General features: G+C 43.6%; 1 protein-coding gene across 3 annotated transcripts in view; it reads right to left on the minus strand.

Moving 5' to 3' along the window:
- ST3GAL1 (ST3 beta-galactoside alpha-2,3-sialyltransferase 1) overlaps nucleotides 1-25,574 on the minus strand; it is a 94,257-nt gene that overhangs the window by 20,582 nt on the left and 48,101 nt on the right. For 2 of the 3 annotated variants that reach the window (XM_021542387.4, XM_077781923.2), the window contains exons 2-6: nucleotides 20,803-21,577; nucleotides 11,048-11,244; nucleotides 7,756-7,935; nucleotides 3,020-3,065; nucleotides 698-817 (exon numbers count right to left, since the gene is read on the minus strand). In XM_021542387.4, the coding sequence (XP_021398062.2) occupies nucleotides 698-817; nucleotides 3,020-3,065; nucleotides 7,756-7,935; nucleotides 11,048-11,244; nucleotides 20,803-21,111 (852 nt within the window). In that variant the 5' untranslated portion in view covers nucleotides 21,112-21,577. The remainder of the gene's footprint in view (nucleotides 1-697; nucleotides 818-3,019; nucleotides 3,066-7,755; nucleotides 7,936-11,047; nucleotides 11,245-20,802; nucleotides 21,578-25,574) is intronic. The other variant, XM_085572581.1, reaches the window with a different exon arrangement.

Genomic DNA, 25,574 nt, shown 5'->3' on the forward strand with positions numbered 1-25,574 from the left:
GCTTACCACAAAACAGGCTGCACCCAATCTGCTATGACCATGATAGTTTCTTTCAGTATCTTTAGGAGTATTTCTATCACCTCTCCATGAAAACAAGCCTGGGTGACCAAAACTCTCATCAGCAGATGTGTGTCCAGGACAGGGATTTTGCCAGCAAAGTGATTTTTATCCCCTATGTTGACAAGCCCATGCTTGCAAGGTTTTGTAGGGCTGACCTGGCCTTACTCTAACTAGCTGAGTCTCCAGTGACCATGGAGCACCTCACAGCACTCAAATCAGGGAATCTCCCCAAGTAACTGCAGGAGCAAAGGCATTTACTATATCCTACAGTATAAACCCACAAGCCTGAGTTTGAAAATAGGAGACAAAACATAATTCAAACTTTAATTTGCAAGATGAGCACAAATACTATTCATGTTTAGATGTCTTTTGATACCACGTGGAATCTCTGGTTATGTTTAATTATATTCTCCTGGAGTGCATACCCTACAATTTGCTGACATTAAAAAAATCCATCAGTGGCACTTGAGCATGTCTGCATGTTTCTGAGGAGCCTACATATGTTTGAAGAGGTAAATAGCAGAGAAGGTGGAGAGGGGGAAACAAAGGCTGAGTGAGTGGCCAGGGGTTGTGCCTGGCTCTTCAGTGTGAAATGTCCTGATTTTTATCCATATATCCACACACAGACAGACTTTACCTCATCACATACATGGAGAGCAAACATCAAAGACAGAAGGCCTGTGGAGGGGTATCTCCCATGATGCTCAAGCCAGTTTTCATAGATGTATTTCATAAAAGTTGGATTATAAACCAGGATCTAGGCAAAATTGGAGAGAAAGACTCATTAGGAAAATACCCTGGGGAAAAAACAATGGTAGCATATCATCCCTAAAGGACACGAGGATAGGGGACTGGGTAAGAAAGGAATAATAGTTATTCCTTGAAGACAAATGAAAGGCAAAAATAAGTCCCATATTAAGTGCATTCAGGAATATTTCCCATGTGCAATTACATATCAACAGCCTTTCCTTGGTCTTGATATTCCTTCTGCTTACAGTAATGTAAATCTTGGTGATTCCTACTGAAACCAAGAGTCTGAAAAAGCACAAGTGAGATGAAAATTAGGCATTAGCCATTCAACTCTCCCTGCAGCAGATTGCAGGTGAACTCTGGGGAGTTAGAGTCCTGAGCAAGGCAGGCATGAGATGTCATGACACATTTCACAGAACCATGGATTAATTTAGGTTGGAAAAGACCCCTAAGATCATCAGTTCCCATCAATTTGAGCGGCAACATAAGAGCGACTGCCTCTTGTGCACAATGTGCAGCCATGTCTTGGCATCTCTATAGGTACAGCTCTAAGGAAACCAAGGGCCAAATGCAACTACCAGGAAGCCTATCAGGTCATGTATGACTCTTTTATCCTGTTTTTCAAATGTCCCTTTTCTCTATGCTGTATGTTTTTTTTTCTTACAAGACATAAAATGCATTTGTTTGTCTCACAAAGGTCATCTCACAGAGAGAGAGCACTTAAGATAAGACCTGAGAGTACAGTAAATCCAAGGACTGGTAGGAGCCTTTGGTTTGAACCCCCTCCCCTGAGTGAGGCAAACAGAGACTTTTCCCTCCACGCTGTGTTTGCAATTAGAGTGACAGCATTTCAGTGCTATCTGGTTAGCTGCAAGGCTTTTCCTTTTACAAAGTCAGAGGTTAATTGCTGATACTGCATCTGTGCTTAATCTCTTCTCACAGGGTGTTTTGCATTGCACAGTGTGGGAAGAAACTCAGGCTTCTCCTCTCATGCTCAGGAAGCTGCTGCATATCACCATAGCCTGGGCTGCTGCCTCTCAGCTGTGGTGTGAGTTTAACAACCTGCCCTGGTGCTTCTCACTGGGGTTTTGCAGAGGTTATCATGTACCTCACAACAGGTAAGGATGAGCCAAGGGATTATTTATTGCACCCTAGAGGTCCATGATTTGAAGCAAAGGAAAATAAACTGATACTAGTTGAGAGTTTCACCTGAAGGCTTTGGCAAAACCTGGCTTCTTGAATGAAAGGTGTGTGCTTTAATTTGTAATTTTAATGTTCTGAAACTAATGGCTTACTTTAACAGCACTTGATGGCCTAGACACCTGTACTTCTTTGGAAAATCAGTCTCTCCAAAGGCTGAAAGAATGAGACCTTTGTTTTTCTAGAAGCTAGGAGTTCTTCCTTGTTATAGGAAGAGCCTGCCTTTGTTATAGCCTCAAACCACACAGCTACAACAACAGAAGTCTTTGCACAGTGGCTAAAGTTCCTCCATGGGAATCCTCCATTAACATCCAGCCCCATGGCAAGTCCTGCCTCCAGCCTGTCCCTGTCTGCTTTCCTGCACACTGTGCTTGAACACTGCCTGTGAGACCTGTAATACACCCGGAGCAAAACCTTCCTGGACTTGGCCTGAGCTCAGCCTCCAAGCTTGTTTAATTGGGTACAGGTAATTACTGCAGCTCTGGGCTAAGAGCCTACCACCAGGAATTCTCCACTGACTTGGAAACACACAGCTTTATTTGCTCAGAATTCATTTAGCTCCTTATTACAAGGAAGTGACCTGGGAGTCAGAAACATCCTTGGTGTTCAAATATTAAAATTATTTAAGAAAACCTCTGAAGTCTCTCCTCAGTATCATTACATATAAATGGCTGCAATGGGTAGGAGCAGAGCAGTTACTGTGGATGACAATTCTGCATTTTTAATGTTCCTGAGCAGCACCAGAGGAAGTGATGCAACCTTCAGAATAGTGTTCATGCAATGACAGAGCCACAAGAGCAATTTCTTTCCAACCACAGTGGTTGATCTATGGCCTAAATGGCACACAGGAGCCAAATCTGTAGCTTAGCTGAGCTTTTTAAAGTGTCTGTATTTTGGCTGCAACTTTTTATGAATGTCAAGGGCTTGCTTGGATTCTTGCAGTCTCCCAAACAGGCAAAAGACCTACAAATAAATTAGGAGAATAAATGCACAAACCAGCATTGCTCACCTTTTCTTTTTTGACTTTGATTTTCCTTGGAACTGGAACATATGTGCTGTTAAACAAAAAAGAAGCATCATGATAAATAAAAAGTCAAGTTATTAGTATTTCCCTGAAATTCCAAAGAAAGAATATTCTTCACATACAGTTATAAATTCAAATTATTCTAAAGTAGTAAATTCAAGATGTTGTTGTAAAATGAGGCTGCAATTAAGTAACACAGCATGAAAAAAACTGAACTGCCACTGACGCAATTTTATAGAAAACTATTACGTTATTAAAAATTCAAGTTAATTATTGACAGTAGGACACCAAAGATTTAGTTGAAAATATACTCTAGCGTCAATAGCATGTGAAGCTCGAGACTTCTAATTCTTGGGTAATTTTTGTTGCAGTCTTTGCTCTTTGATGATAGGAAAAGACTTTCCATTTAATTTCATGGCAGAAAAACCTTCTCCCACCAGGGGGAGACTTTTCCTCTCCTAATACTCGGAGCTACCACACGATTTTCAGAGTCGGTGGCAGCAGAGTTCACCCCTTCTGTGGTCATATGGAACTCGAGCATTCCCAGGACACAGTCCCTCACAGAAAGTGATTTTCCTCCTCCCCAGGGTGATGCTGAAGGCTTCCTGCAGTTTCCAGCATAAAATTTCCAAGTTACACCTTATGACGGAGTAGAAATCACGAGTCATGTCTTGAAAATGAAAAAAAGCTTTTATTCCCCATATCTCATGCACAGCATGTGAAGCCATTGCACAGCTCATCACGAGTGCTGTAAGAAAAATACAATCCTGAGTTTGTTTCAAGTGAAAAAATTCGGGTGAGCTGGCCTTGTAATTGGAGTATATCCCAAAATATATCCTGCACACTTATTAGATGGGCTGTGGTAAATCACCAAACCCTTCCATTAGTTCAGTCTAAATGGTTTCACTTGGGTTTAAGGTTTTATTTTCTTTGAACCGTGGAACATCATCACTTTTAAAACTTAGTCTAAACCTTCCCAAACCAGTGGTGACCTGGCAATGTTCTCCTGACCTGCCATCCGTGCTCTGGGCTGGAAGCAGTGAGAGGTGATGGGTGGTTCTAACACTCCTGGGAGTTGATGCTGCTGGGGAAAGGGACACTCATGCAGCCTTCTCAGTCTGGTCTCAGCAAATATCCCCATGCCTGACCCTGATCAGCAAATCAGTAAACATAGTCTTGCTGATCCCATGCCCTTTTTGTGCTCATGAAGACAAAAAAGGCTTCTTTGATAGTAGAGTTTCCTTAATATCATATGAATAAACAGTTAATCTTTTCTAAAAAGGTGATGTGGAAGAAACAAGAAGGCTGTGTTTCATGGATTTCATGGATAGATACAGTAGAAGACCAAAGAGATGAATATGCAGTGTTCATGACAGTACTTGTGGATATCTCTGATCTAACCAGGAGACTTCTGGAGCTCTTGTCAGATGACATATTAGTCATTTTAACCAAGGGTTACTTCATTGTTTCAGAATACTCAAGTCCTGCTGTCACGTGGCTGCAGAATTTCATAAAATGACACAGAAAATATTAGCACACTGATTAAGACCTCTGCTCTCATGATCATGTAAAACCTGGGCTGCAGAGCAAAATGAGTGACCCAGGAGGAACCACACAGGGGTGGGACACTGACCCCTGTGATGAAGGTGGCTACAGGCAGTGTAACATCCCCTGGGAAACATCTTCCACAAGCCACTGTGCAGGGCTCCAGTGGAATCTGTCATTGTCCCTGTGAAAAACATTCATTTTATTGTACAAAACATTTACTGAACCCTTGGCACAAGAAGTGTAATATTCTAAGGAATACAGTAACTGTCTTTGCCAAACAAAGTGGGGTTTTTTCACCAAGCAGATTCCTAAAAGACTTGCAAGTCAAGGCAATCAGGGTAAATGCATGGCTGATGAGGGCCTGAAAGTTTCCAATCCCTGAAAAGGCTTTTCTTAGTCTTTTCTGGAACAATGCTTAGTCTTAGAGGGATGTTTTTAGATAGAAATACATCAGTCAAATGGGACTAATAATGTATGAGAGAATCACTCAGCTGTCAATTGAAGTTAATATTAAGGCAATCTGACTTAAAATTTGACTTTTGTTTTGAATCATAAAAATTGTAAGAATTATGACAATACTAAGAGAAGAATATGTTTAACTCACAGGTTTTGAGTTTTAGGAAATTCTTTCATTTAGCTGAAATTAAAAATTAAAGGTCTGTGTAAAAGTCTAACTAATACAGGATGCTTATCTTTTTTAGCTATGAGTACACTTGGCTTCTTGTTAGCCTAAACTCAGCTGACACTATGCAGGCTGTGCACATGGAACAATGCCCAAGCAGACCGGGGTAAGGAGATAATTACATCTTCCTTTCTAAAATACTGACTTCCAAATGTGTTTTATTTTTATTTCATGTTTTCTCCCCTTTAAAAATGTGCACTCAACAATTTCCTTATACTCATTATCTGACACTGTGTATTTAATGTATGCTCATAGGTTAATTCTACAAGGCTAAAATTATGCTGTGTACATTGCTATGATTTGTATGCTTATGATTTTCTGCTTTTATTATTCCAGCTTATTAATTATGCAATTTTCCTGTTTTAAATATCTTAAAATAGTGGTATTTCTTTCATGTGGTTAAATAATCACACACTAATTTATACCAGATGCTTACAAAGACAATGTATACAATCTAATTATAAATATATAATATACCCTGTAATTTATTAAGCAAAGGTGTTTTCCCTTTCATGAGTTGTGACTGCATTGTGGCCAATGAGTCATATCTTCCTAACAGGCTAAGGGCTCACTCACGTGAAATCAGTGCAGGGCTCAGAGTTCAAGAAGTACCAAGAGCTTTCTCCTGGGGCAGGGACAGGCAGTGGACCTGCCTGAAAAACGTGTCCATGTAAATTATAGAACAATAGAATTATTTAGGTGGAAAGATCTCTAAGATCATTGAGTCCAAGAGTTAATCCACCACTGCCAAGTCATCACTAAACCATGTCCCTATAAACTAAACCAAACTAAACCATCACTAAGCCATGCCACACTTATACACACTTATACATTTTTTAATCTCCTTCAGAGATGGTGACACCACCACTCCCATGGACAGCCTGTTCCAGTGCTGGACAACTCTTCTGGTGAAGAAATTGGTTTTGATATTCAATCTAAACCTCCCCTGGCAAAACTTGAGGCATTTCCTCTTTTCCTATCTCTTGTTATTTGAGAGAAGAGACCGACCCCCACCAGGCTACAGCCTCCTGTCAGGGAGCTGTAGAGACTGGTAAGGTCCCCCCTGAGCCTCCTTTTGTCCAAGCTGTACAGCTCCAGCTCCCTCAGCTGCTCCTCATCAGACTTGTGCTGCAGACCCTTCTCCAGTTCCATGACCCTTCTCTGGACAGGCTTTAGCACCTCAATGACTTGTAGTGAGTGGTACACTTTTCTAAGTCTACTGATTTTTCCAAGTCAGAGTATGTCTTGAAGGTGGATCTTTTTCAAGCCAGTTTATGAGTGTATGTATTAAATGCTGAAGATAAAACAGGTAAAATAAAGTTAACACAGATTTTTTACAAGGTAAAGTAATCGTAAAAAGAAATGAAAATAATCTAAAATGTATCTACAAAGAGAGAAAAGAAAATCAGGAGAAGAAATAAAACTTCATTTGTTTTTTCATCAAAGAGTCTTAAAATTGTGAAGTGGGTATTATGCCCAGTCAATGTGCCCAAGACACACTTTTCCAAGTTTAAATCTTCTGAGACTTTGAAATTGGGAAAAAACTTTAAGTGTCTTGAAATATTTCTGTCTGGAGTAAAGCAATCTGATCTGCTCCTGCTGTCTGTGTGTAGCAGAGTGTCACCAAGCAACCCCACAGGGCTGTGGTTTCACATCCAGAAGATAACCTCACACACAGTACAAATGTCACGTATTTCATTCTCTGGATTAGGAAAAGCCAGCTTAGAGGAAGGAAAAGAATCTGCTAGCAGGCTTCCAGAAGAAACATTCATTTTGATCACATTTCTAATTCTGGTGCTGCCATAAATCTAGCAGGAGACAACCTTTACTTCTGACAGCACTCAAAAAAGAACTGGAGAGTAAATTCCAGTGTGCTACGTTATTGGCAAGTAGAACTCTTGAATTTAAGGCTAAGACACGCAGGTGACACATAAAACATTGTTTCCTCTGCACGGTTCTCAATCATGTTCCACCAGGGAAGACAGACCAAAGTCCTGACCAACCTGTCCAGAGGAGCTCATCCTGTGGATGAGGCACTAAGTGTTGTGGTCTGCATCTGCTCTCACCACCTCAGGTGAGCAGCCTGCACAGCCCTCTCTACCTCCTCGTCCTCTCCTGCAAGTGTACTGACTCCCAAGGAACCAGAGAGGAGGAAGGATGAGCAGAAAACCCCAAAATGAGGCAATGAACCCCAAAGCTCATGAGCCTTTTGACCAAACTCGTCACTTCCACCAGCAAAAGCTCCCCTTTTAATTTCTCTGAGACCACTGGGGACGTAAGGGACTGGATCTCGCTCGCTGCCTCAACAACTGCATCATAACATTAATTTTTTTCCTAAAAATCAAGTGTTTAGGGCTGAAGTCTGGCTTGGGAGGGTCTGTAAAGCATCCCTGGGCCTTACCAGAAGTAGGGATTTGCCCCACACAGGCTACCACCTCCCAAAGCATCATGAAATATGGAGCTCCCAGCCCTTGTGCCTGCCCTTACTCACAAGTTGATGGTGCCTGTGGTGAGAGCAGTGACAACCCAGCGCAGATCCAGGGTTTTGAAGGGGATCAGGATCATGCTCACATTTGCTGCCAGCTCTCTGTAGCTCTCAGGATAAACAAAGTGGTGAGTGGTCTTGCTCCCAACATCTGATTCGTAGCCAGCAGTGGGGGCACGGTTCATTCTGCAGCCCAAAAACAAGAATTGAGACAGAAGAGGAATTAGGTAAGTACAAATACCTGTGAATTTTCACCAAGCCATTTGCTTGAGGTCAGGAATGTGCTCCCATGGCTAAGGGGATGCTATATGCAGGGTCTTCAGACAGCCCTGAGAGGGTGTAGGGGTCCTCAGGCAAGCTGGAATTAGCATAACCCATGTGACTGAACAGTAAATGAAAGCTCAGCTTTGATGTGGAATTCCTTGGACTGAACAGGAGTGTATCTCTGAGCACACCCCTGTGTTCTCTTTGCAGTCATCAAAAGAGTGGTGAGTCCATGAGGATACATCTCACTTCATCCTGAAGCTGCATACTCCAGCTGGTGAGAAAACCATTGCCCTGAAGTACATCAGCTTGACTTCTTGCAGTTCCATTTCCCCCTTATCCATACAGGTGTATTTTTATGTCTAGGGTCAGGGTAATAATATGCTGTGTGTGACAAAAGCCAGTGCCAAATAGACACAAACACAGTACAGATACAGGACCTGCTTCTGACCATTTACTCAAACCTTACTTTTACTTTGTAGTAGGTACTCCAACTCCAGCAGATACTCAGGGTCACTCTGCACACACATGGGGTGTTTAAGGAACCCTGGGGTCAGTGCATGGAGATCTGCCCAGGGCCTCCAGGACTCAGTTAAGATGTGTTGACCAAACAGGGTTACCCTGCCTTCTGTTGGATGTATCACAGATTAACAGAATCAGGGAATATTCTGAGTTGGAAGGGTTCCACAAGGATCATGGAGTCCAACTCTTAAATGAGTGGTCCATACATGGAACAGAGAGGGGATTTCTGAGCTCAGCACTGCAGAAATGCCTCTATGCCTATGTTCATTTCTGAAAGCCAATCTGGGAACACATCAGCAATTCTCTCCCTGATGCTTTAGCTCCTCAGTGGCAGAGATTTGCATATTTCTGTGGTGCAGCACAGTGCACATTAGAGATCCCTGAAGCAACTTGTACAAATCCATGGTGCTGTGCAAAACCATGGAGAAACACCTCAGTTGTCTCTGAGCAAAATGCTTTTTTTTTTTCCTGCAATAACATTATCTCAGCTCCTGGCAGAAGCACAGGGAGGAAAAGGAAGGATGTAGCTGACGAGGTAATGAGGAACATCATACATTGCCAGACAACATGCTGCCCTGGTTAATGATAACAGGAGAGGAAAAATCTGTTTATCAAGTCTATGCCAGGCTGTGTTATTGCAGTTCTCCCCCAGGTGAATTACTTAAATTTCTTCTGACTCCCTTCAAGGGAGTTATTAGTGTAGTTAGAATATCCTGCCAGCCTCCTGGATTTGTTACTGAGTTCCCTGTTATTGCCTTCCCTGCCAGAGACCCACACCATACTGTGTAGAAACACTGGAAAAGCACGGGACTTTCTGTGTTTTGCCTTGAGATTAGTCAGTCAAAGGTATAAAATATAGGTGTTTCTTTCCAGCAAGACAAAGACAAGGGTGACATGTTGGTCATTTTTAATCTGCCTTTGGGTCTATGTACTTTTCTTGCCACCCATGGTGGGGCTGTCGGTGCCATACGGCCAAAGGCAGCACTCACACCCAGTCTCAGCAGGAAGGACAAGCAGGAACTTCCTTCTGTCCTGAAAACAGATAGTTATACAAATAAAAGTGGGCTGTTTGGAAGCAAAGGTGCCCCTCAGACTCCTTGGCTCTCCCCTGCACTTGGCTGTATTGCCAGAGCATGTGGAAGTGAATTTCAGGTCGGTCACCAGAGATTTTGTGTTTGATGCATACAGGACTCACCTTCTCTGCACAAATTCTCACAGTGAATCCTAAAACCTTGTGCAATCCTTTCAGATATGGCTTAGGATTGTTGAAACATAAATCTGAGACTGAAAGAGTCATTAAGTCACCCAGAGTTTTGCCCTTGCCAGGGATGGCTGGCATGGGAGGGGCAAGGCCTCGGAGCAGAAACATGCACCTGGGTGTGTTACTCTTGAGTTATTCCTGCCAGCAAGTGTCCTTTCTGCACGAGTCTAGAAATGTAAGACAGGCAGGATAAGAAAGTCCACACAGGAATGGGGCTGCCTCTATATGGAAGGAGTTAAGCATAAATGCACCACAGCTTCCCACATTTGCAGCTGCCCCACATTTACAACCTGTAGGAATAATGTAGAGGGCTCTCCCTTCCCCTTCATGGATCTGAAGGTCAGGTTGATGCCTCTGTTTTTGGGGAGGTGCTTTTGGTGGGGAGCAAGACATAAAACTGCAGGAAGCAACTCCTGATATGATTTGTGAAGATGAAGATGTCACCTAAAGACTCTATGCCATACTCAAACCACATGAGAAGCCGAGGTGGCTTAAGAGTTCAAACAGTGTTGATCTTTTGTTGATTTGTTCTTCACTTCAGTACACAGCTTCCTACTAAGGCTTTTGTTGCTTTCGAGAGAATAATCCTACATGTGGCATTTCAAGAGCAATCTCTCCCTTCCTGCCCTTTATAGCTCTCCAAATTGCACTGTGCTGGCAGCTGTGGTGTGAAAAGCAGATGACACATTGGAGATGAACTTAATCCAGATATTTTGGCTGTCCTCTGAATGATAAAACTCTGCTTACCTAGTTCCTGCTTGCCTTTCAGTGGAACAAAGTAGACAACCTTGTTGCCTCAAAAGGGAGAGGCAATGCCATCCTTTACAAAGTACCTGCAGCCAAACAGGTGACTCCTGTCCACTAAAAAGTGTCTTTGGTTTCCCCACCCTACCACTGCTTAAGAATGAATTAGTGCAAGAAAGTCAAATCTAATAAGTCAGCCAAATATCTAAAAGATCACTTGTGAGCACTGGCTGCAAAAATAACTTTTACTCATAAGTGCAACTCCTGTATTTTTTAACACAGGCAATTGTGGACTGTGCAGAACATCATCAATACCTATTAATGTGTTTTTTGTCCAGTCTAAAACATGAAATGATATATCCAACACACATATACCCCCTGAAACTTAGATTTAAGTACCAGGTTTCACTGGACAGACGCTGAAACCTTGTTTACTCACTTGTCCCCCCCAAGTACCAGTGACTTTTAGGCAGCAAAGGCATCTGTAGCTGCGTGGTTGCCACGGACCTGAGCACGAAGTCGTGGGAGTCGATGTCGGGGCCGTACTGGGACTGCCGCAGGTTGCCCGAGTTGCCCACGACGGCGCAGCGCCGGCAGGAGTCGGAGCCGCGCTCCTGCAGCGGATCCCCGTCCCCGGGGATCACCCCAAACAGCTCGGCCAGAGTGGCATTCAGACTCCTCGGAGCTTTCTCTCCTTGCAGCTTCTGTGAGGGAGAAAAAACAGCCCAGGTTACCAACACAGGCAGCTTTTCTGTCAGCTAGAGATGGCTTGAAGTGTCTCCTCAAAGAGCAATCCCACATCTACCCACAGACACTGCCTTCTGCAGTACAAGGCTTCGTGTTGGGAGCCAAAGTGTGAAAAAAATCAAGTGGAAAACTCCTTAACTTTTTAAACTTGGCTTCCTTTTTCTCCTCCTCCTCATCAGATTCCCACACTTCCTCTATCTAGCTATGGTAGAGCAGATCAAGTATTTTCCCAGAGGCTGGCCTTAGCAGAATAAATGTTCCTCTGGTGTTCTCTAAGCCTAAACCCAATCTGGGTCAGGTATTTTCTGTTAGAATATGTGTGACATTTCTTTAATTTATTTATGTGTAAGATTCCTTTTAACTCTCCTATAAAGTCTCAGGGAAGCTGATGGAAGACAGAAGTGGCTGGTATCCCTGCCACAAATTTTGGCATATGCCAAGAGTGGGAGAGGGAAATGGTAAGTGAACTGTGGAGGAACCAGCTGCTCATGCAATAAGAAGCTTTACTAGAGCTAGCCCTGAGGGTTGGAGATTTATAATCATCTAAAAGAAAACTCCAGGATGAAGAAAACCACCCGGACCTTGGTCATTGTGTCTGTTGCCATGGAGGAAAACTGTTCTGTAGCAGCTCTGTGGTGCATGGTGGAAACAATGGCTGGACTGGGGAGGTACAGGCAAGGAGCTGGGCAGGTGATGGTCAGACACTCCCTTGCTGGGGCTCAGCTCTCTGAGATTTACTGAAGAGGTTGGCAGTACTGGCATGCTCACAGACACCATTGCTCACCCTCGGGGTGCCACTTGCTTCCAAGCTCACAAAAGGAGAATGGCTCCAGCACAAAATGGGCCAAAAAGGCTCTGTCTTGCTCTGCCAGCCCAGGACATGGAAAGACAGGGAGGAAGAGAGCAGAAACATCTTTTCCCACGACTCCCAGGAATGGCCTGAGCTAATTTGGCTTTAGTTTCCAATGTGTTTCCCTTGACTGCACCAGGAACTGTTAATTTGTCCTGCTATCTCCCTCTCACACACAAACACAAACAAGTGAAGCACTGTAATTTTTGTTTTAATTCTGTGCTCTTTGCAGGACCTTATTTGCACTGAATTGAACAACAGGTCTCTGGAGCTCAGAGCTAGAAGATGACATTGAGAACTTGAAACAAAGAAGACAAAGAAATGCATACGCAGACTTAATCTTCCCACTAATCCTCCCTAATCTATATACTTGTATATGGACTGCACAAGGTGATTAGGATGCAAAGTAATTAAGATGACCAGACAAGCATTGTAATTATGACTGTGTATGTCACTATTCAGTTCAAGGCTCAATTATATAAATAAAAAAGGTCATCTTCTTAATTTGTGTGTGATCCAACAAATACATGGCCACATATCTAAACTCTTGTGTGCTCTTTATGAATCGAAGCTAACCTCATCTTACTCTGGATATGAGAAAAACAATGTTAGAAAAGCTGCAGCCTTCAAAATAATTTGAGACTTCATAGATGTCACAGAGTCTAGTACAGATGTATAATGTAGTAAAATACAATCTTTTTTGAAAAAGGAACTTATTTTGAGTAATTTGAACACGCATTTACATATACCATATAATTCTCTCTCTCTCCATAAAGATGAGCTGACTCTTAAGTGTCTTTAAGAAATGAAAAGGAAACCCACCAAAATCTTATTCTTGAACTGATTTAGCCTGAGAAAATTCAGAACAGGAAGGCAATTTTCAGAAAATTCCAAGTACCTGTCTGCCCTTTTTAAGATACATTTTCTTTTTGTCCAGAAAAGAAAAGGGAAAAACATGGGGTAGTGATGCATTTTTGCTGCATTAAGAGAGTAAGAAACTTTCTGGATAGGTACCTCCATTTACACAGCTCAGGCATCTACCATTCTTTTATGTTTCTGTCTAGAGTAAGTCCACTGCAACTGAGCTGAGACATGGGAACCAACATCAGCCTGAAAACAAGACACCATTGTCCTACAACCCCTCTGTTGTACACAACTCCATGGGAAAGGCCATTACTAATGCTAGAAATTCTCTCAGTGACCTCAAATACAGTGATGACATTATTGCACTGTGTGCTGAACATCCATACAATGAGACATCTATCTATAACTTATTTTACGTGCTCTGCTTTGATTTCCCAATGATTATCTGATTGAACTCTATGTTTCAGGCCTAATCTTCTATCAATGCTCTTTAATATTTCAGGAAAACAGAGAAGAGGAAGCAACAAGGCTTGTTAACTCCAAGGCATATTCAGCTTGTAAAGGTTCAGACTTAACATGCAGCCAGTTCCTTATTGCACAATGTTTGCTTGGCTTATTGAAAAAAGACCATTTTAATAGCATTACAATTACAAGCCGATTATAGTTCACTTTCCCACCCCAAATTTTTGTCTTTTTTTTTTTGGAATATTGTTGTCTCTACCTTTTTTATTTCCCCTCCTTATCAAGCTCTCACAAGTCTGGCCTTTCCCATAAGGAAATCAGCAAAAGCAGAGTGGAAGTCTGTCCATGCTGTGCAAGGCAGAGCCACTGCAGTGCCATGTGGCTCTGTTAGGACAGCATCCTGTCTCCAGGTTGTGTAGATGTGTGACAGGGACATGTGTATGGATATAGCTGCTACAAGTGGCCCTAACTACACTGAAACACTTGACCCCTGTGTCCTGAGTGAAGTGGCTGCTTTTCTCAGTAGTCTGTGCAAGTAATATGTGTGTTTAAAGAAGCAGTTCAACTTTTTGTCCAAATTCATAAGGCATCTTAACCCATCTTGTGTCCACATATAACATACCACTCAACAGTCCATCTTCCCTCCTTAAAATATTTGTGTGTCACTTGGGAGTCAACTCTCCACCTTAGGTTGTTACAACTATACTTGGGAGTTCAGATTGAGAAGTTTCCTAAATCATCTCCCAGCCTTAGAAACTCTCCATTTCACATACAGAAGTGAACTAGCTGGTTTTGCATTGTATTTTTAAAAAGCTAGCAAGAAAAAAAAAGGCAAGAAAAGAACACTCAAAGTTCATGCACTCCCTTTCCTCACTCATGAATGGCTCTCCAAGGAAGAGCCTGGTGTTCCCTCCTCAGCACTGTGCACACTCCCACTAAGGATGACAAGGGATTTGCTGCTTTTTTAAACTTCACTGGGCTCTACAATACCACAACATTGACAGCACTACCAAGCAGCAGTGCCCAAAACTTGGCTAAGGGGTTGCAAAAGGAAAGTGTGAGTTCAGCCAAGGCTGCTCAGAGCTAAGGCTTGGAGTGGGGAGGACACAGCTCCAGTTATGGAATCACAAAATGGTTTGGGTTGGAAGAGGCCTTAAGGATCAACTCGTTCCAATACCTGTGCCATGGGCAGGGACAGGTCCCATTAGACCAGGTTGCTCCAAGCCCCATCCAACCTGGCCTTGAAAACTACCAGGGATGGGGCATCCACTTCTTTGGGCAACCTCTGCCAGTGCCTCACCACCCTCAAAGGAAAGAATTTCTTCCTAATAACTAATTTTAAACCTGTTCTCTAATAACTAATTTTAAACCTGTTCTCTTCCAGATTAAAGCCATTCCCCCTTGTCCTATCAGTACCTGCCCTTGTGAAAAATCCCTGTCCAGCTCTCTTGTAGCCCCTTTAGATATTGAAAGCTGGCAATAAAATATCCCCAGACCCTTCTCTTCTTCAGGTTCAACAACCCCATTCCTCTCAGTTTGCCTTTACAAGAAAGGTGTTCCAGCTATCTTCCTGGCCTCCTCTGGACTGACTCCATCCACGTCCTTCTTATCTTGGGGCCTCAAAGGAGTCAGGAGGACCTCAAAGGAAAACTCTCCTGGCCTACATCCTGCACCCACAGCCAAGTCTGACAGCACATTAAGCACAGCTTCAAACCCCCAAATTATTGGCAGGGAGAATAGATGAGCCTGCAGTCATGGGTGTGATGTGGATGCAGGCAGAACCCAGACCAAGGCAGAACCCTTGGGTGGACAGACTGGTACAGCTGTGGCTGTGGCAGCAGCCAGCACTGGTGAGGCAGCCCTGCCAACACACGGCCAGGCAGCCTGGGGCAAGCTGGGATAGCAATACTGGGGTTTGTGGCTTTTCTAATTTTTTTAAACTGTTTTTCAAAGATAAAGAGCAAATGAGAATCTCTTTTGCACAGCTGCTAATTGCCTCACTGCTGCTGTTTGGAGGCAGTAACACTCATAAAACACTTCTCAGCTGCAAGATTAATCCTAGCAACAGTCTGGTGGGGCAAATCTCTGTTCTACAGATTCAAGGAGAGCCTAAAAGGTAATAATTTTAAAAATGCATCTTTGGTCTGGAAAAAATGGCTTAATTTTTGTTATATTTAACGTCCTTCAATTACAATGCATGTAAGAGCTGAAGGGAAAGAATAGAGGAACAGTCAAGTGTTTGAGCTTTGTTTAATGTTCTGTGTAGTCAAAAAATTTACATTCTCAAATATAAATATATACATGCACATATTCTGTAAATATCACACAATAATATGCTGAGCTGCACAATTTCTGACTTCCATGGTTGGTAAGGGTCAGCTCTACACTACTCTGAGCCTCCTGCTGAGAGAGACCTGTGGGTTTGGACCACTCCACATCCATCTGTCCTCACCATAGGAGGAGCAGCTCCAGCCCATCTGGACTTATGTGGGGGCTGCCACTGAGGGTAAGAGGTGGCCCAGGGTCAGGTTCTTCCCATATGTCCAAATGTGGTTTAAATATCACACTTAGAACTAAGCAGCTCAGCTGCAGGTGGGACTGGGTGGAACTGGGCATGTGGCCATGCACCAGTGCCTGGAGCCTAGCCTGGATTTGGGATTTGGTACCCCCTTCTGCAGTGATCTGGTAGCTACATGCTACCTTCAAAGTGCTGAGCCCTCTGTATTGCTTCCAAAGTGTCACAGACAGCGTCCCAGTTTCAAAGGAAACTTCTGATGATCAAAGTATTTGGACACATTTTCCTCAGAGAACATTCATAATGCATGACTCAGGTGCCAAGCAGCTCTGCTGCTGCCTTAAAAATCAGTGCAGCTGCCCCAGCTTCCCCAGCACGTGTTGGGTGGGGATGCCCCTTTGTTCACCAGCTGAAAACAAATTTTTAAGGCATATATTAGATTTTTCCCACAAACATAATGAGTTTAAACTAATATTTTCTTTTTGATACACTAATAGCATGGCTCCAAGACCTGATCTTTCTTCCAAAGAAAATGCAAAACCCTCAAACGTTGTAAGACTTGAGATAAAAGGTCTTATAACGTGATAGTTTATGAACAATGTGGTACAGAGAAGATTGCCAGGAAACTCTGAGCCTAAATTTACTTATCACAACTGTTATCCATCAACCTCAACATCTGGGCTTAGAACAGCAGGTTCTGATCTCCTATTTTTTATACTTTCTGACCACTAAGAACAATGCATCCACCCCTTAGAACAAAACAAGAAAACTATAAATAAATGCTGTGCTTTGTCACAGCAGGTAATTCTTGCCATGTATCCTTATATATGGGTTACAAAATTTAGTGAGAACATCCATGTGTGTCATGATAAAACAATGGAAAGCTTGCAGGTGAACCAGCTCAGGGAGGTGGAAAAGAAAATATAAACAGAAAGGAATGTATCATGTAACACCAGGTGCCACCTTGCAAAAACACTCTCACAGTGCCTGAGCATAAGATGAGAGAAGGCAGAGGAGAAGGAGAGAGAGAGGAGGTGGGAGACAGGAAGGGTGAGAGGGAGAAAAACGAGGAAGGAGTTTCTAACAAAATGTTCACAGCCTGAAGTGTTATCAATGCCCAGATCCTCCCTGAGAGTAGAGGATTCCAATTCAACTTTAAGTCACAAAAAGTACAGAGCAGCTGCAGGGGTGTACATGGGAGAATCTGAGCCATTTTTTGCTACATGATAATGAAGGGACAGTTTATCAGCTGTGTATATTTAAGCAAATGAGAAGCAGGAAGCAATCCTGAAAACATCCCCCTTGTTTGCATGATCAAAGAAACAGCCAGGTACATTTTCAGGGGCATCCCCATGCAGCAAGATGAGCCACTACAGGGATGGTGGCACTGACCTTCTCCCCCCTGCTCCTTCCCACCTGCACAGGTGGTCACACTAAATCCAGTATACACAATCAGTTTTATTCAGAGCAATCAGGAATATTTCCTTCTAAAGGTCACATCCTACCAGATTGGAAGTGTTCAAACTATATATCCTCCAAATAAACCAGGAAGCTGTCTGGCAGCCATGGAAGAGCTGTAAGCAAGAGAAACCACCCCATTCTTTGGTCCCAAATGTCCCTTTGTCTCCAATACTGGTCATTAACCTCTGAAATCAGTCTGCACTGTCCTGGAGAGATACTAATGCTGCAGGACTATTTGGATGAACAGCACTTATTATTCACATCTACAGCAACAGGGTTAAGGTGGAGGGAGGACAGACTGAGTCTGGTGGACAGGCAAGGGCTGTGTCTGCTTTTAGGGCAGCACATCACACAGGTCTGCCCATGACAGGGAAGTCACAGCCATGTAATAAAGAGCTCCAGTGCATCTCAGAGCCTCAGGTACAACAACAAAACCACCACACTGTCTGAAACCAGCTCCTGAGAGTGAACACACAGTCATTCCTCCCCCTGAATGAAGTTTGAGCAATCTCAGGTTTCCTCATAGCTCCTTTTTATGTACAAATATAGCAAAAAGTCACAAATTATTGAGTTGGCAAAGCACACAAGAGTGAAACATGGCCATGAGCAATGTTTTCTTAAAGACTGGCTGAAATCTCAGAATTGCTTTGAAGATGAGCCTAAAAATGAACAGCGAAAAGGGAGTTGCCCTCAGGATGCACCTGGGAATTATTTACTGAAGAAATGACACTCTCTTGGAAAAGCTTACCAAACGCAACATGTACATAAGGAATCAGTTGCAATAAGGAGGTGAGGCCACATCATGCCTGGGGTTTACTCAAAACCATCTTTCAGAGGAGTCAGGGCACTTTCTCCATCTACTATACATTAGGGCAAAGACTTTCAGTGAGTAAAAACTTCCAATACACAATGCAGTTATGGGGGACATCAAAATATTTCACACGTCCTGATTGAAGATTGAAAAAGTCTAGGAATCTTAAAAGATTTATTTTTATCATCTGAAAAATAAAATTGCTTTGATTTTGCATTTTGAAGTGGTGTATTCCCTTTGAACATGATCTGAACAATAAAAGAATGAAAACACTAAAACATGATTAGACAGCCCTGAAAATTAATGAACAGCTTTTGTTTGGGATGGGGAGGGGAGACTTTCGGCTGTTCTGAAAGTCAGTTTTATTTCATTTTGCTGAAAAAGAAACAACCCTCCTCTAAAAGAATCTGTTTCAGGTTGAGCTGAATTTTTAACACACTGGTGAGGCCACACCTTTAGTGCTGTGCCCAGTTCTGGGCCCCTCACTTCAAGAAAGGACATTGAGGTGCTGGAGCAAGTCCAGAAAAGGCAACAAAGCTGGTGAAGGGTCTAGAGCACAATTCCTGTGAGGTGACTGAGGCTGAGGGACCTGGGATTGTTCAGCCTGGAGAAAAGGAGGCTCAGGAGTGACCTTGTCACTCTCTACAGCCACCTGAAAGGAGGCTGTGACCAGGTGGGAGTCAGTCTCTTGTCCCAGGGAACTGGCAACAGGAAGAGAGGACACAGTCTAAATGATTTTGGGAAGGTTTAAGTTTGACATAAGGAATTTCTTCACAGAAAGGGTGATTGGGCATTGGAATGGGCTGCCCAGGGAGGTGGGGGAGTTACCATCCCTGGAAGTGTTTAAAGAAAGACTGGATGTGGCATTTGGTACTCTGGTCTGGTTGACAAAGTGGTGTCCAGTCCTAGGTTGGACTTGATGATCTCAGAGGTCTTCTCCAACCTGATTCTATAAATTGAGGAAGCACTGCTTCTTTTTTTTTTGCTGTTTCACTACAAGAAGGAGAATTACACATTCAGACTTCTGTACCGAGTCCCAAGCTTCTTCTTATTTTATTTTCTATTTCCTAAGAGACAGTGCATTCAAACCTCATGCTTAAATCAGTGAGTTCTGAGTGCAGAATGCAGAGTGGCTTTGCTCATGGTGTCCATGAATAACCTCATCCTCTCATTACTGAGCCCAATCTGGTGTATGTCCACTCCTTTGAAAATTGCCAGTGGTTAGATCAGCCCAGCTGCCTGATGAAACCTCAAACCAGGGCAAGGTTAAGGACCTGAGCTTGCCATCTTCCATGCTCAAAGCTCCAGCAAAGCCCAGAAAACAAACACAGGGACCAGAAGGAAAAGTGTCTGTAAGCTGTAAGAAAAACCACAAGTAATGGGAAATCAAAGTCATGGCCAAGGGGCAGGTGAAAGGATACAGAACTTGGAGTACTTGAGACTCATTGCAAAAAGGAGGGCCTCATCATAAAGCAGTCATTTACACAATTAAAGATGGCAGAATTTAGTGACATTTATTTTTCAACATTAAATGCAACAGCCAGTGGAGTGAGAAGTGACAAATCTGATACAGCCTCATTGCCACAGCACCTGACATCCCCTCCAAAATGCAAATGTCCCCACTGCAATAGTGGGTGCCTGTTGGAGAGACCCCCTCAGGATGCCAGAGAAGGCCTGAAAGCTCAGGATTTAACAACACGGGTTGTGCTCACTGCAGGCTGTGGGTTCAGAGAAAGGCATAGGGGACACTTTTTCTGGAAGAGGGGGAAAACATGTGCAATGAAACTGTGATTTTACTGGGGTTGTTGCAGCAGAACCTGAAATTTAGCACCTCAGCAGCACAGCCACAAGTAAATCAAACAACTGATGTCTTGTTTCAAGAGAACATAAGAGGGGCTTTTGTTAGGCAAAACAACAGGATGCATCTTTTCCCTTCTGTGCTTTAGGCACATCCTCTCGCTTTCATGATGCTTGGATCAGGCTTCAAGGGGTAGCTGGACCACCCTGCTCAAGGATACACTTGGGGCTGTTCCTTCCCAGCAACCCATGAACTTTCCAGATCTGTTTTACACCCTCAGCCACAACAGAGAATGTTCTCATACACATGGAATACATAATTTCCCATTTAACCTGCTAATTATTTACATATCTTATGGTAGGGAGAGCCACTGGGTGAATCACACACTTCACGATTAGTTTGATTATCCACCTTGATGAATGGCAAAAGTCCATCTGAAGCAGAAACAGAGGGGTTACAAAGCCTGGTCTTTGGAAGAGAAGGGAGAAAATGACAGTATTGACATTTGCAAATTCTGGATCTACCACCTAACTCTGTCAGGGGCTTCTCTAGCTTGGAGCAAATGAATGTGCACTCCAAGCCCCCCTGAGCTGAACAGCAGCACAAAGACCCACTCCTTCCACCTGTGCCTTGTCAGCAGAGACAGCAAATGCTTTGGGCAGAAAACATCTCTTTCTATGTGCTTGGCACCCCTGGAAGCCTGGCACCACCACTGTCACCCAAAACCTGGGCTGCATCCACACCCCCCACTTACCAGCCACCACCTGTAGCTGTCTTCTGGGATCAAGGCATTTTGTGAGGTCAGGAAAGGTTGCATAGTTGAGTTGAACCTCTGATCGAACCAGAGGGAATGTCCCAGCTCTGAAATGCACGTGCGGCAGCTGCAAGGTCTCCTGGGGTACTTGAAGAGTTTTTGTACTTGCTCTGAAAACTGCACCACGAGATGTCGGGGGTCCCAGGTGGCCGTGCTCGCCTGGTGTGTGTAGTTCAGCAGGAACGAGGTCGCCGTGATGAGCAGGAAGGCGAAGGTGACCATTTTCACATTCCTCCTCCTCACAACCATCTTTGCGTTCTGCCCCACCGCTGGCCGAGAGCAGCGCAGGGTCCAACGTAAGGCAACAGGGAAAGGTGCAGCCCAGTCACCACCCCAGGCTGAACTGGTTGGCTCCTCTACTTCCAGCCATAAGGGAGAAGCTTCATCTTCCCCAAATGGGCTTAAAAAGGACAACTTGGGTATTTCCTTTCACCTTCTCACACTGCTTCAAAGCTCCTTCCCGCCTCTCTTTGTCCTGTTGCTAACCTCTCCTGGTGAGGGTTTACTGAAGATAGACCCTTGTCTTTCTGCATACAGAAATTAAAACTCAGGTTTTGTGTGTGAGAGCAAGCCATGCATTAAAACAAGCAAATTGTAGAAAGAATTGTATTTTCTTGGAGTTTAATTCTTGAAGGATCACATCATCTGGGGTTGTACATTCCATCAGAGAGACATGCTCCAAAGTCCATTTAAGCCATGGAGAGAAGTTTGCAACCTAGGGACATGCAGACAAAAAAGGAAAGAAAAATGGTCATATTTTTTTTTTTTTCATTCCTCCCAGCCCAATTTCTCTGCTTTTCCCTCCCCATCCCAGAACTTCTGATCAGGTCAGAGCCCTCGAAATGGCAGCCCTGACTTCAAGCTCTGCTCCGGTATTTGCACACTGAGGAGTGTGAGGGTGAAATTTTGGAAAGGGCAGAGCATCGACCTGTGGACATAGAGTCTCTTTGTATTGAATCAGCCTCCTGGCTTTGCTCTGGCCTTATTTGTATTACAGTTTGTAGCTATTTGAATGACAATGAGTCACCTCTCTCCTTCAGGCTGACCTTGATAGCCACAAGATATGCAGCAAAGTATTCATAACTCAGAGCAGCTGAACAGCAAGCACCCAGCAAAGGAGAGAGGAGCAGGATAGAGAGGAAGATGAATCAATCCTTTTCTCTTCTCTCTTTCCCCAGCCAGCTTAATTTCTTAAGGATTTGGATTGTATTTGAGATTAGAGAAAGCCAAGCAAGACCAGCTCATATGTCCTGGGACAAACAGAGGAAATGAAAGTATAAATGGCCTTTGTTTCACATGGAAAATTGCTCTTTTTTCTGTCAAGGAAAGGTAGGTGATAACAGCTTGACTCCAACCTAGGCAGAGAGGCACCCAGAGCTGCTCTCCCTTCACCTCCTGGCATTGCCTGCCTGGCAGCAGTGATTTAAACAAGTTTTGAAAAGTCATAAAATTAATCCCTTCATCCCACAGTGTTTTGTGGGAATGCCATTGTGGGACAGGCATTGTTTAGTGGGAAGAAAAACATGTTGTTTATAAAACTTCAGATGTCTACAAAAAGTCCCAAAAGTGCCATTGCTTAAATAACACTCTTTGTTTTGTTTGTTTGTTTTCTTTAAAGGTAGGAAAAAATCAGAGAAACAACCGTGTCAGAATATGTGCAATTTATGAACAGTGAAAGCCCAGTGAGAAAAGTCTCACTCCCTTCTCAGCTGCGGACTTCAGACCAGCAAGGAGCCAGCAAAACTGCGACTGTTACCATGAAACCTCATCATTTTAACCCATTTCTGTGCAGGGCATTGAGGCAGGACCCCCCTCACTGCATCACCCAAATGTGCTGTTTATCCAGCAGGAGGGAAGTGCAGTGCAGCATCCCCAGCTTTCCTGCTGGCTCCTCTCCTGGGGATCTGCCCCAGGCCAAACCGCCTTTGTACGGGTTTGACACAGCACCTTGGAAACAGCTTAGATTTTGGCTTTTAGAGGTGGTGTGTAAATATTTACACAGTCCCATACAGCCAGTTCCAAAAACAGGAACCTCAGACCTCGTTTTTAAGCCTCTGCCCCAGGTTTCTCCTCCTCAGCACGTGATGGGCAGCATGTGCCCTTCAATTAGCTGTTGTTTGCCAAATGCCTCCAGATTTATTTTAAGTCTGGCCCCTCCACAAGCACTTACAGGAGCTCGAGGGCTGACAAGTGGGTCAGGCTGGATAACAAAGGGCTTTATTAACCCCATCTGCTTGGGCTCCTTGCACCAGTAAATCAGGCAGCCATCCTGCATTCGCTTTAATGCTGCAGAGGGAAGTTTTTACACTAACCAGAAATCTTCTGAAGTATTCCTGGGTAAAATTCAGGAATCCCAACCTTAGAGACGTGATGGGGATGCTGCCACTGTGCCATGGAGAGTCAAAAGGAGCTCAGAGAGCAGCCCCAGTGCACAGCCCCATCCACGCCAGCTGCTCTCTGCGCTGCAGAACGGCCCAGACACGTTTGCTTTCCTAGCCTGGATGTAATTGTGAGTCTAAACAAAAACACAGCCTCTAACAACCCAAAAACATGCTGAATCCCAGAAGCAAATTGATTTTCCATTTATGGAGTGGATAATTCAAGGGCTGCAATGCTGGCGGGTCAACCCCCCACTGCTGTCAGTGCTGGGCCAAGGCAGTGTTTGTAAACACAGCTCCTGCTCTTCTGCTGCATTTTTAAGAGGAGAAGGGAGAGGGATTATCCAGCCTTTCTTGGAAAAGCCTATAAAATGGAGTATTGTTGATAAAACAATTCTGACCTCCAAAACAAGCACCCATTTCACCAGGTTTATTTATTTATTTATTGTAACTCAGCTAAGGTTAAATTTATATTTATAACTCCAGGAGGAAGAAACCCAAACCCAAACCAGTGTTTACACAGTGAGCTACAATGTCTTCAAATTCCTCAAATTCCTAATCATCCTGATTTTTTAGCATGTGATGGGAAGGTAAGAAACCAGAGTTCTTAAGGCCCTTTTTCCTTGTGGATATGAAAATTTGATACTCTATTTTAATTCTTACTACTTACAGTTTCCTCTGAATGTTAATGCTTCCTATAGATACTTATGATAGAAGTATACATACAAATACACACACACACACACACACACACACACACACACACATATATACATGCTGACAGAAAGGCTCCAGGGACTATATATCTAGATTTAAAGCCTGAGGAAATTGATGACTGAAATGAATGTAAAACTTTTTTTTGAGTTCAGTGTGACTTGGAGCATTTTTTTTTTATATATTTCTTAAAACAGCTGGAAGATCCAACTCAGACATTACTTTTATTCTTCACATCATCTTGTACCACATCTCAGACTATCTCTGTGTCTCTCTCCCTCCCTCTGCTCACACAAGATGCATAAATCTTTGGGAAAGCATTTCCACAGGATTCACCAAGGTAGTGGGAAGTGGAAGGTCAGGGACTGTTGTGGGAAACCATGTAGGGATGCCAACCCCAGCTGTTGGGAATGTTTCACTTCTGGATACTACTTGTGATAGTTAAATTAAGCCATTACAAGTAGTGTGATGTCAGCCACAGTCCTTATCAGCATCCCTGGCATGACCTCGGCCTTAGCACATCTGTGAACAGCCTACTTTGTCCTCAGACCCAGAAACAATTTCTGGGGACTTAAGGTAGGGAGATTGAGTGCCCAGCCCTCTCCCAGCTACAGTCCCCTGAGAGATGAGCAGAGCTTAGCACTGCATGCCTGCAGCTGTGCCTGTGCACAGAGATCCCAGCTCAGACCAGGCAAGCAGCAGGTTAAGCTACCTTAAGTGATTGGGTGCTTAAGGTCTTATTTCTGGTCAGGATTTTGCCTGCTACCTTCCCACTCCTCCCTCTTTTAACCATGTCACTGTCCCCATGAAAGGCACCTTTGTGCACCCTGAGGCTGTTTATTTATGCTGGTAATACCCAGTGATGTGCAGTGCAGGGAAAATGCAAAGGGTCATTTCCTGGGAAGAGCAGAGAGGCAGGATCAGAATAAGAGACAAGTTCCTCCAAACTCTGTCCTGAGTGCAGAATTGGGTCCAGGGTGATTAAATTGTTTTGAGGATTAAGCTTAATCTTCTGTCTACATTTAACATTGTAAAAGGCTCAATCAATAGTGATTGTCGTCATTGTCTTCTCACGTTTTAGAAAGAAGGCAAGAAGAGCTTTTTATTTGCTTTTTTCTTTTTTTTTTTTCCCTCTTCCAATATAGATTTTATTTGCATTGTAAACTCATAATTTGAAGAATGGTCCCTGGTCCCCTGCAAATCTGGTAATCAACAAAGATAAAAACACATCAGTACAATGGTCTAATATAAAGCAATTATTAACGCCTTAAGGAAATATTTTTTTTACAAATCCACTTCCAAATGCAATGTATTCTCACTGCACGTGTCAGGTTCTTTGACAAACATACACACCCACAAAGGAGCACAGAAAGAAAAGGGGAACCTAAATAATGCTCTGCTGAGCTGCTGCCAGGCCCATCCCAGGAGCCATGAACTGCACCAGCCCAAAGGAGCCCCTGTGTGGGGGCACCAGGGCAGGTGGGACCTGACACAAGAACTCAGAGAAGGGGCATCCTGCCTGCACCCTCCCTGGGCTGGCCCTGCACAGCCTCAGCCTCAGGCATGAAACTCACCCAGGTGAGTCAACTCTGCCTTTGGGACTGAGATATGTTGCTGCCT

Source organism: Lonchura striata, chromosome 2, assembly GCF_050655825.1.
Source record: "Lonchura striata isolate lonStrDom1 chromosome 2, ASM5065582v1, whole genome shotgun sequence".
In the NCBI taxonomy this organism is placed as follows: domain Eukaryota; kingdom Metazoa; phylum Chordata; class Aves; order Passeriformes; family Estrildidae; genus Lonchura; species Lonchura striata.